Raw genomic sequence first — 12,407 nt, 5'->3', positions numbered from 1 at the left:
AAATGGACTTTGCTGGACACTTTAATGGGTAAACTAATTTAAGTTTAATCAACCACTTTTGTACAGTATCAATCAATCAATCAATCAATATCCACAATGTATAAAAAAAAGAACAGGTACAACATGTGCAATAGGCAACAAAGATGAAGGGACCTCATTGTAAAAACAAACACAAGGTCCTTTAGTGCCTCTGCAGTACACGTACACCTACAGTGCTATCTACTTCAGTGGCATTTGTCGATGTGCGAGTGCTTTGCTTTCCGTACTGCTCAGAGGACATAATACATTCAGTCACATTTTTTACTTGCCAATTGAGCTGTCAGTCCTGCTCTTTCATTGTCAAAAAAACGCTGCATGGAAATGTACTGGTTAACGGCAGCAAGTAGTGATTAACAGAAGTGTAAACATAACATTTAAATGTGAAAGTTACAACACAATAAAATAATAGTTTTGTGTACAGTGAGACTAGCCTTCAAGACATGTTCTTAAAAAGGAATGCCACTCAATTCATGAATGTTACAGTTATGACCTAAGACAGACAAACCAATTTTTTTATTTTTTATTTATATTAAAATAATGGAATTGGTTTTCTAAGCTGGATGATGTGTATAAAACATAGCTGCAAATGCTGTCACATGTAAATTTATATTTGACATCACAGATTCAGAGGCCAAACAAGCAATGGCAACAACATCCACTGGTGAGTGTTAGCTAATACAGACCAATTTGTCCTAAGGCAAAGGCATAGTGTATCCCAAACCTGATATTCAGTGGTATTCCCCTTTAAGTGCATTACGTGGTTCTTGGGAGTTATCAGAATGTAAAGCTAATAGATTTTGCTCACAACAGAATACTGTTTGGTGTTCTCTCAAAAGGTTTCCTCATCAAACAAGCGAGACAGGTGCTCACATTTATCTGTCTTCATGTATTTGTCTTTCAGAGATAACTAACAAACTGAGGTAGAAAATAACTTAGGCTATACATAATCCATAAAACATCAGCAGGATGGGATGAAATAGGTCGGGGCAGCTGTCTTCCTAAACCCCAAGATGTTGGTCTGCAACTTTTGAATTTCTCTCAGCTCTGCATCATCACAAGCTAAAGTAAAGAGACCCAAACAAATTACTTTTTTTTTGTCTCGTAAATAAACCAGATTTACTCTTATACATTCATGTCAGGAACCTTCTCATTTCATTCTGAGCTTTTTGAGGTATTATATAGCCTTACATTTGTTTGATGATGGAATTTCAAATGCAAGCCAAATGCTCTTGCAGTGGTGCTTTGCCACACGCTTATGAGGTACTGTACATATCATCATCACTTTCCTGAGTTTTCAAATAGAGAACATCAAAAGAATGAATGGTAGAATTTTACATTTATGTGAAACACTGTGAATTACTACTGAAAAGATATTCTAACAGCATTACATAGTAATATATTGTTTGGAGTGTAGTCATATTGTAAAATAGTATTTGTTTTTTTTATTTTTTATCTATAGTGGAGAGATTAGTACAGCAGCCAAATTCACCTTAAGTTTGCTAAAAAAAACAAATCACATTGTACATAAAGTATGTCCATGTTAATTTAAGGAATTACACATTAATAAAACCTGTGTCAGGTAATAAAGTCCAACTGAAATGATACCAATAAATGTCATTTAACTCAAAGTAACCACAACTGTTCACAGAGAGCACAAAACAGACACAGCTGTAGAACACTAATGGAAAAGAGAGAGCACATTTTTTGTCTCATTTTAAAGCTTTTTTTTTTTTATATTAGCACAGTTCACCAATGAAGATTATGAGGCAAAAAGAAAAAAAAACTTAACAGCACCAGCTCAGGCACTTGATAGCAACTAAATCTCAAGATCAGCAGAATAGTGTGTATATATATTTATATATATATATATGTATATACAAAAAGAGGGGGGAAAACTTCTTCCAAATCATTAAAGTTTTAATGAGCATATTAAGTCAGCCATATAAAGCATTTAATTAACTTTTATCAATGTGTGATGTCCAGACTGTCATCTTCTGTCTAAGGACAATCCTTTTACTGTATATAGTATTTTCATGTCACCATTGTTAATTATTTTTCTCTTTCACTGAAGGCCAAACACTTATTTGTATTGAACTACTGGTTTCCAAGGAATTGTGTTTGATGAGTCTCTTTCATTGACCACAACCAAACATTTTATTCCACTCAGTGTACATGTCAAGTTCTTTTTGTGATATGCTGGGCTGGAATTTGCAAAACACACTGTCAAAGTCTTGGTAGGAGACCGGTCCCATCTGAGTGGGGTGGATGGCTGAGAGGTCAGTACCAGGAATGCCGTGGAGGGGACCTACCACAGCCTGTTGACACAGCTGAGCCACATCCAGTCCAGAAAAGCCCTCTGTCCTCTGAACCAGTAGTGACATCTCTTTGTCACTAAGACAGTAGTTGTGCTGTGAGAGCAGTTGGGTGATTATCTGGTGTCGTGCTGTCCCATCAGGCAAGGGGATGAGCAGTCGCTTGGCAAAGTACCTCCGTAGGGACTCTGGGATCTCTTCAGGCTTATTGGTGGAGCAGACCACGAGGACATGGTCCTCAGCGGAGGTCAGAATACTGTCAAGCTGCATGAGGAGCTCAGCCTTGAGGCGATTCACTGGGCTCTCCTCACTTAGCTGGTCTGACAGCAGCAGGTCCACCTCTTTGATGAACACCACTGCTGGCTGGCGACACCGGGCCACCAGAAAAGAAGCTTGAATGATCTTGTCTCCTTCCCCCAGCCACTTGGTGACCAGAGCTGAGCTGCTGAGTTGCAAGAAGGCAGCCCCCAGTTGGCTGGCCATGCAGTGAGCTAGCAGCGTTCTACCAGTTCCCTGAGGTCCAAATAAAAGGAGGCTCCGAGGTAATGTAGCAAGTCCACTAAACATATCTGGCCTTAAAATGGGCCATAGTATCTCCTCTTTGATGGCTGCTTTGGCCATATCCAGACCCACAATGTCGCTCCAGTCCACTGGAGGGCCCTGCTGAAGGATTTCTGTGGTTACCATCTCCACCAGGTTGGAGTCACTGTTCTTCAGTTGTTCCTCTGCAGCATGGATTGACGAGGTAGCTGCACCAATGTCAGGCCCTGTTAGGGAGTGAGAGAGGTGTTGTCTGTGCTCTTCAGTTTGTTCACTCATGACGGGGGATCCAAACTTGCTGTAGGGCTCAGTTCTGAGATCACCCACAGAGCTTTTGGTTGATCCATAGGATGGAGGAGTTAGTGCTCTGCCAGAGTGTATAATAAATTTTCTTTGTTGATCCGAAGACATTGGCTGTTTGGTTGGCTTAAACGCTAAAGACGATGCTTCAGCATTTCTGTCAAAGCCATTGCCCCTGTCTGAGTCTGAGACACTGTCCGTTATTCTGTACATCGGGCTCTGTGATGAGCGCTGTTGGTTGTAGAAATGACCATAGCTAGAGTCCATATCTCCATGTCCACTCATGTAGAAAGCTTTTCGTTTTAATGAGTTGGATGTGCTGCCATTCAAAGGTGTTGGTGCAATTGGTGTATGATTATGGGACTGGTAGGTGTAGCCGGGCAGTGTGGAAGGAGGGATTGGTGTAGGAGCTGCAATGCCGGATGGCAGATAAGCAGAAGCAGTGGGTGCTCCCCCAGGGCTATAACCAGGGCCGATAGCAGTCTGAGAAGGATACCCTGTTGGAGGATAATTGTAGCTGGGAAGGTTTGGAGACCCAGCGTTGTAGCTCGGCACTAAGGTAGGGGGAGGAGGTGGAGGCGGCGGTTGTAAGAGCCCAGCACTGTGCAAAGGAGAGGGAAGGGCTGGAGTACTCTGGCCACTGTAGCTAGAATGCAGGTAGGAGCCGTTGTAACTGGCAGTATATTCCTGAGAGGGGAGGCCCGAGTGGAGAGTAGTGGCGGTGTGGCTCCCACAGTTACTGCTGGAATAGCTAGGCTCAGACAAGCTGCTGGCCCCCCCTGGGGAGCTGCCTATGCTAGCCGACACATCTGTAGGGGGTAGGGCAGCTGTCATTCCAGCTTTGCTCACAGATATAACATCTGGAGCACAGTTCATTGGGTAAATCCCCTCCTGCCAGGACTCATTCTCTGACTTTCGTCCATTCATGAGTCCAGTGGTGCTATCAGAGTAAGAACACAGCAGGGCTCTCTCATTTGGGCCCTCTAAGATCCCGGAGTACTTCTCTGCATATTTCTTAAGCAGATTGGAGGCAGTCAGTGCAGAGATGTCATCGTTTGCCCATGCATACTGGTATGTTCGTTGCAAGTGGCCCCGGTAGGCCTCTACTTTGTGTGCTGGCGAGCGGGTAGTGGATGAGATGTCAAAGTGTTGTTCTGCCCATTGTGTGTGCTCTGGGGTCCACTGCATCTTTAAACCTAGATATTGTGCATAAGGAAGAAATATGTCAAAGTAAGCATTATATCATGATTAATAATCATTGAAAATAATATTCTAATATTTGAATTGTTCCATCATCAAATAGTGACAGTAAAATACTGTGAAAAAAGTATATAATACATACATTTGATTTCAATAGTTTGGGAGGAAAAAGAAAACAGCAAGAGGCTTTTCTGACATAATTTGTGAAAGTTAGCATTGAGAAAATGTTTGAAGAAAAACTGTCTAAATGTCCGCCATATGACAAACAGACAACATTAACAGAACACACAACATGGTCAGTATGAGTAGGATATGGGACCCAACACCTGGTTAGCGTGGTATAATCCACCCAACACAGAGCAGAATGACACAGACATAGCAGGTCAGTCTATAATCCAACTCTCATCTGAGGCATTCTGAGACAGTTTCAAATCTGCTTGGAGGAATCTGTGCAGCAAAGCAATCTTCCTTGGCAGCGCTCTGTTGCTTTCATCACACAAACCCCTCAGCCCAGCATGAATTACATCCACATCCAGTCTGCCTACTGCTTCCTAGTCCACAGAGTGAGGGAGGGGAGGAAAAAAAAAAAAAATGCTTCACTTGTCTTTTTCTCTGCAGCATCTCTCAGCCACTCTATTTGGCCTTGAGGGTTTGAATGACATGAATAATCAAGTTAAATCCTAAAGTCAATCTGCAAATAAAAGATTTTACACATGCTGTCATCTATAACTCTGTTTGGGATTATCAGAGGATGTACTATAGCCTCAAAGAATGTAGACTATTAAAGAGGTTACGGCTTAAAACAATCAGAGATAGTGCACAGAGCCGCAAACATCTTACATCAACACGAATCGGAGCAAAAGCTAGAAGACCATATGAGAGGAGACACATTTAACCAAACTTTCCCTGCCTGTTATAATGGTCCATGGCTTTGCTAATCAGGCGTTGCAGCGCTATACTTCATACTTCAGTACGTTAAGTCTATATCACAGGATTTACACAACAAACAGCTACTGTCCAGAGGCAGATTACAAACGCAATGTTTGTCTGCGGCTTCCCTTCTGACTCCCTTCCAGCTATTTGCCCACCCGCCACACTAGACACCAGGAGCTAATTAGCAGGATGATGCTGCACTAATTGTGTTAATTTACAAGGTTTTAGTCAAAGAGATCCATGCTATGGCTCACATGGTTGTCAACCATCCAAGCTAATGATTAAGAAAAAAAGCCTGAGGCAAAAAGCCCAGGCATGACAAATATGGTAGCCATACTGTGCTGGAACAGAAAGGTTCATCAACCTACAGAAAATAGAATATGAAAACAAATTGTAGTATCACAGGGGGCAGTGACAAAGATAACTACAGTTGTAAAAAAAAAAAAATGTAATTTATGTAAACCAAAACCCTATTTAATTACGTAATAGAGTTACGTGTGTATGAACTGAAGAAAATGTATGAATGAAACCCTTTAGAATAGCAGTAGCAATAGAAGTCTCACTCACTACATTCTAGCTCAGCTGTTATGTGAAGTTTGTATGTTTAATGCCTGCCCCTGTTGTTGCATTAAAATACCTTTTTTTTAAAGTGTTGAATTGCATTATTATTCCACATTATTGCTAAGATAAAATGTTCCCTTCAAAACAAACAAAACAGTATTAGGGCAAGACCAACTCGCATGTTGTCGCATGTTGTCTGCCAAAAAATCTCAGCCATTCACAGCATTTACTGACACCGCAGTGTAAGTATCCGGATTGTAAAATCATTCAGTAGAGTTCATTAACACTCAAGGCACATTTTGTCAATAACAAAATTGCACACAGCTTACTGAGTGAGATTCTTCTATTACTGTTAATCCTCCCTGAACAATGTACCACTTTGGACAATCAAAGGAGTGCTGTTCACAAAGTGTACTTGAGATCTTTGAGCGTCAGATATTTAATGAAATAGAAACCATCCAACCATAAAATGATTTTTTTTACAAGTACTGCACACTGTTATAAACATTCTCTACAGTACATAGAAAGTAACTCAAACTTGAGATTTGATTTGTGGAACAAGGTATTTTCTTTTCCACAGGCAAAAAAAAGTATATTCTATTAATACAGAACATACAAAGAGAAATACAAGAAAACAATGATTTTTGAACCGTGTTTAATAAACCAACTTGTATTGCATTCGAGCAATAACACAATGGCTGTTATCATAATTTGTGTTGTAAAATGATTCAGTGCATCAACCAGTTTTCTCTTAGTATGTATCCATTAAGCATACAATTTGAAGGAGAATCAGACTCTAAAGACTTTGGTTTATACAAAGGTTATAGTGTAGATAGCTAACACACAAATAGACACAAATGCACCCACGTGCACACACAAGCAGTGCATTAGCATAATGATCTTGTACTTTGGCATTACGGTAAAACGGTTGTCCTTTATTCCACCTGCCTGGAAATTCAAATAAAACATCTACAGGTCCCTTTGTCTTTCTTTGAAACGGTATAATTACAGAGCGCTCCATTAGTGGAATGTTTTCAGATAGCCTCGGGGCTCCAGCTCAAATTCCACTGATCAGCCACCAACAAGTAGAGCCTTTGTTGGACCACTGTGTTTGTCAATTCATAGATCTGAATAATCCTCTGGCGTAAATCTTGTAGACGATGATACTATAAGATGCTATTCTTTAGTCATTTATCAATTTTTTTTAGCTATCTATCTTATAGGTTGACTCATATCTGAATGATCACCCTGCTGAATTTAAGATTAAAACACATCTTTTGTTAACGGCACACAATTTTACAGAATCCTGGGTTTAAAAGTGACAATTTATGTTTTATAATATATATTTTGGATTATATCACACTCTTTGAAGAAAAAAAGACCATGGTGGAGGCAACATGCATTAGACATGTGATGCCACAGTGTTATGCTACGCAATGGTGTTTAATTTCTGGTTCAGTTATCATCAGCGCTGAAACAGAGATGCTGACCTTTTTTGGGAACTATTAATCTGGTAGCCTAGGCCGTTTTTAAGCAAACAAGGGTGGGCCTCCACTCTGTCCATCCAATTTCCTAGTGCGTAAATTGGACCGCCGCTTGCACAATTCTCTATTCATTACTGTGCTGCTGAAAGGAAGCACAGAGGTGGCAGAGCGGTTTTCTTTTCCTCTTTTAGTGTGTACGTGAGTGTATGTGAGACACAGGAAGAGAGAGAGAGAGAGAGAGAGAGAGAGAGAGAGTGCAAAATGCCTTCCAGGAGGATTCCCAAGAATAAAGAGCTGGACTTTGCTTCTTCTTTTTTGGTTTGGGGGAGGGGAAGGTGGGAGGGTTGAGGGAGAGGGAGAGGGGGAGGGAAGTGAAAGCTGTCGTAATTGAAACGTGGCCTAATCAGACTCATTACCATTTTTACCAATTTGCACCACCAAAGATGCTTATTAGGTAACTGTGTTTAATAAGCCGCTCTTTAGAAAACTAACTGTAATGAGCTCTTTAAAGTCAGACTTGTGCGTGATTATGCACTGGAAGTGTTTTTGCAGGTCTGAAGCAGACTGGTACATTTAGTCATGTACAATGTCATAATTAAGCTGCACAAACTCTGCACTTCACACCAAACAATGGTCCCAGCTGAGGCAGTAGACATACTGAAAAGTATTTATAATTACTGATAATTACAACCCTGGGATTTCCATCGCTGGACATAAACATAATTATGGGAGCTTTTGCTTTTATTCTGCACACACAGACCACTCTACTTGACAAGCGTGCAAATATTGCAGACAGACAGTAATTACGTTTATAAATAAAAACAAGCTCATATTCATATTCAAATTCACTGGAGATATTCTAAGTAGGGGTGGGCCAAAACATTCTCAAACAATGTGAAATGGTAATCGGTACAGCTACAGAGTCTCATTCATCGCACATATCAAGTTAAGACTATTTAAACTCAATTTAGAGCTCCATGTGGCAGTAATTCCAATCTGTAGATGGCAGGGTGCCATTTAACCCCTCGTTTAGAAAAGATATGCCTTCCTCAGTCACTGTCTTTTACAGGGCTACTGCCCATACATTTCACAGTCTGACCACCCATGGCAGCAAATTACTAGCATGTTTGAAACAGAGTGAAAGTAGGCCGCAAACATTTGCCCGATCACATGCTGGTTATCTACTGTATCCATGGCAACCCTCTATTACTGAAAAAAATGCCACACCTTAAAAAAGAAAACATGTGAGGTATCAATTAATTGTTCTTTTCATTGGTCTATTAATTAATGTTATCGATGTACACAATATTATGTTGTAGTGTTCATCATAACCTCAACAGCTCAAAGATGTACACTTAATGTGACAATGAGATAAAGGTATTAATTGAACAATGTTACAAATTAATTAATGAAATTAATTAATTTACTATTAGAAATAATCTAATGTTGATTAACAAATCTTTCATGACATTCATTAAATCTGCCACTGTAAATAAACTAATCACTGTATTTTTATTAGTTTGTAAATAATGTTAAATCAATCAGATGTTTTTTTTGTTAAAAATAATGATAAATTGTCTAAAAAAAATTGCGTTGACAGCACAGTTAGTATTAAACATAAAGAAAGCTATTCTTTACACGTGAAGGTGACGAAAGATTGGATAAATGCAACACATGCTTATCCTGAGAAATACAATATAACTGCAATGCTAGTGCGAACTCCCAGACAAGTTGGTGCAGACAAAGCAAAAGTCTATAAATAAATGTGGACGTTATAATACATTTTGCCGCAATCTACAAACAATAGTTCCTCGGACCTGTGTTCAGACATCTGATTTGTGGTTTACAGGTGTTAATCCTCAAAGTCTGAACACTCCATAAAGACTTCTTCTATGTGCACTGCGCTCCTTGTCCTGGCGTGCCAGTAGGAGTTGCTAGTATAGAGACATGATCCCTAACTGGCTTCCCACCTGCAAACACTGGCAACTGTGTTTCTGAATAAGCACGTACAAAATGGACGCACCACTACCGGGAACTAAATCCCACGTGTGGTGACCAAAACTTTAAAAATGGCTTTGCACAGAAATTCACAACAAAATATATAAGTCACATTATTGAACACTTCATTTTAAATATCTTACTATTATATACTGTATAATAGATTGATGGTAGGTGAATCCAGCTGTGTTGGCTGGTGTCTATTAATTATTTAGGATAACAATTTCTTCAGAAAGCCACGAGTCGTCTTCTATACCTGATAATCTCATACATATTGGCACAATGAGGTCCCTGTCTATCCTGTGCTTGTCAGTTTGTGTAAATACCAGCAGTATGAATGAAAGACATGTTCATGATCAGATAACACTATTAAAACCTGAATTATAAATACTCATCACTACTGTTAAGTCTCAATAGTTATCACAACAGTTGTTACTTCTGATCACCAATTGCTGAGTCTGCATCCAAGTTGTATGCTAAATTAAATGAGTCAATTAAACATCAAACACCTCTCTTGTTTTCATACATTAAAATATAACCAACCACAGTCATTTTCCTGTTTGCAACAAATATACTCTCACATACTACTCAGAGGTACACAAAAGGAAATAGCTTGAAAAGGATTGCTTTTCTTAAAGGCAGATCTATAATTGGGAGTCTTGAAATGATTTAAAAAGACACTTTGTTATAAGTAGATTTGCAGTTGTTTGTTTGAACCCCTACGAGGACAACCCGACAATGGATTTGTCGTGACTATAGGGTCAACAGTGTCCCAATATTATCATATACAAATTGAGAAGTAAAAAGTGCTTAATTAGACTACCTGTTTTATCTGCAGCCACAGTACATGTACTCCTGCACGACTTGTACATACACTGGTAATAAAGCTTGCTCCTGTTACAGTTCAAACTGTAATCTACCAAGATGCACATTATTTTAACAGCAGCTGTAAGAGCTGGTAACAGAATAAAACTTTTAAGCTGGCACAGCGCTGTTTATGATTTAAATAATGAATGTGAAGTGTAATGAGAAGATGTAAATGTTCCCACTCAGAAATCATTTCATAATTTAACTGTACAAATGGCCACTTTGGATTTTAACTTACTGTTAAAGTAATCTGTCGTTAAAAGAGGTTGAATAAAACACATGGGAGCGTACTGTGTAAATGTTTTTGTATTCAAAGTGATGATAACACGTATGGTAGAGTGAGGTTGAGTGCAGGCAACACAGAGAGAGTGCTACAGTTGATGGTGACATGGTCCTTGATTACAATTAGCATGGACGCTGTCAGTCCTACATGCGTTCACCATGCTGTGGGAAAGCATCATGTGTATTGATCTCAATTATTAGGCAAAAATGAGTCCACATAATATATGAATTATTTGATCCTGTTTAAAAATCTTTGTTAAATGATCCAGTGCCCAGGTGTGACTTAGCCTTTGAAAAACAAACAAAAAATATATATATATATAAACAGGGTATGGATACATATTGAGTGATGGACTTAAGCTATTGGCCTTGGTCTTTTCACAATGTTAATAAAAAGAAAACATACTGTATGTGTGCATGTTCAGCAGCTTTTCCCTATATTTTCAAAGTGAAGAAGACCCAGAAGAGTGTGCACAAAAAATCACTTATGTTTTGATTGCACAACCTTCTGCTACACAGAACACCAACTCATCTGTTGATCAGCTTCCACAGCATAATAATACGCTTCTGGTTGTTGGTAGGGAGAGCAATATGGTAGAGTAAGGCAACAAATGTTGTCAAAAAAATACACAACATTCAAGGCAAACTTCACAGCTGTTCTCAGTAAATGTACTTGGATGTTGCGGTCTTCAATTTGATATCATCATTTATTCTTTGTTACATACCCTGGATATTCTCAAGTCCCATGGGTTTTAATGGGAGTTAATGATAAACTCTATTGGCTTGAGGGGAACATGTATTTCTCATTTTTTTTTACCCCGTAATACAGTAAATTGTGAAGTTAAGAGATTCTGTGAGCTGTGATTCCTCTTTCTCAGTGATGCTAATTAAACCATGACTTTTCAGGCCAAAAAGCCCCGGAGGCTACATCTTCCATTACTACCCTAAGTATTGCTAAATCCGCACACATGCTAAACTAACAGCTCTCCACTCACAAGAAGAACTTGTACACTGAATAAAACTAACACAATTATGGGAGACAGGCTTCATAGTGTTCTGTAGTGCATAATACTGATTAATACTCAAATGGCTTGTTAGTTAAAAGAACACAGTTGTTGAATTCAAGCACTTGGTGAAACATGTTTAATCATAGAGACGCATTACAGTACAGGCAGTGGTTTTTGCGAGCCTCTATGAACTTGGCTACTCTGCTTCTCAAGGGATCACTTACACACTTCAAAAGAGAAAAGAGGCAGATTGTGACCTTGCTACATGAAGGCTCATTGACCAAAAGCTACTCGCTAACATCTTCGTTCCCCAACGTCCTGTTACCCAGAGGAAGACTCCAATCAAAAAAATGTGGTGATATTTTCTGGATTTTTTATCACATCTTGACTTCTACTGCGAGGCAGCGGTTTAATGGCACCAGGAGCCAGTTTGCCCCATTGGAAATTAACCGATTATCTTGTTCACTGGTCCGATTCACAATTGTGATTACACTTCCAACCATTACGCTTTACAGCCATGTTAACCTGGTTAAGACAGGAAGGAAATCACATTGTAAAAAAATCTCATTCTTCACAGTGTGATCTTGACGTACATATCAGACTATGTACACAGCCAGTGGCATTACTTCCAACGATTCACTGAGAAACTGCTGCTATATACTGGAGATGCGCCGGGTGCTATACACCAATGTTTAAGCATTTATATACAATAAGAACAGAGTAACACATACTGTATGTGCTGTGATCAGATAGTAAACAATAAGCAAAATCTTTTTTTTGCATTCACATGGAAAGCCATCTGTTGTTCTATTTACTGTTTCCTACACATTAAACTGATTAAAGGTTCAAATGGAACTATAATTGAAAATATCCAATTGAACAGA

General features: G+C 39.2%; 1 protein-coding gene across 1 annotated transcript; it reads right to left on the bottom strand.

Moving 5' to 3' along the window:
• Nucleotides 1–2,171: 2,171 nt before the first annotated feature.
• fign (fidgetin) lies at nucleotides 2,172–4,490 on the bottom strand. The gene has a single exon (XM_076103904.1). It carries the CDS (start codon nucleotides 4,377–4,379, stop codon nucleotides 2,172–2,174), a length of 2,208 nt encoding a protein of 735 aa, XP_075960019.1. The 5' UTR covers nucleotides 4,380–4,490.
• Nucleotides 4,491–12,407: the final 7,917 nt, after the last annotated feature.

This window comes from Anarhichas minor, unplaced genomic scaffold, assembly GCF_050575085.1.
Source record: "Anarhichas minor isolate MPS153535 unplaced genomic scaffold, ASM5057508v1 ptg000004l, whole genome shotgun sequence".
NCBI classification, from domain to species: Eukaryota; Metazoa; Chordata; class Actinopteri; order Perciformes; family Anarhichadidae; genus Anarhichas; species Anarhichas minor.
Note: the sequence above shows the minus strand (reverse complement) of the source record. Positions and strands in the feature narration are given on the sequence as shown.

Coding starts and splice junctions, on each gene's coding strand:
- fign (XM_076103904.1), bottom strand. CDS start 4,379: ATGCAGTGGACCCCAGAGCACACACAATGGGCAGAACAACACTTTGAC.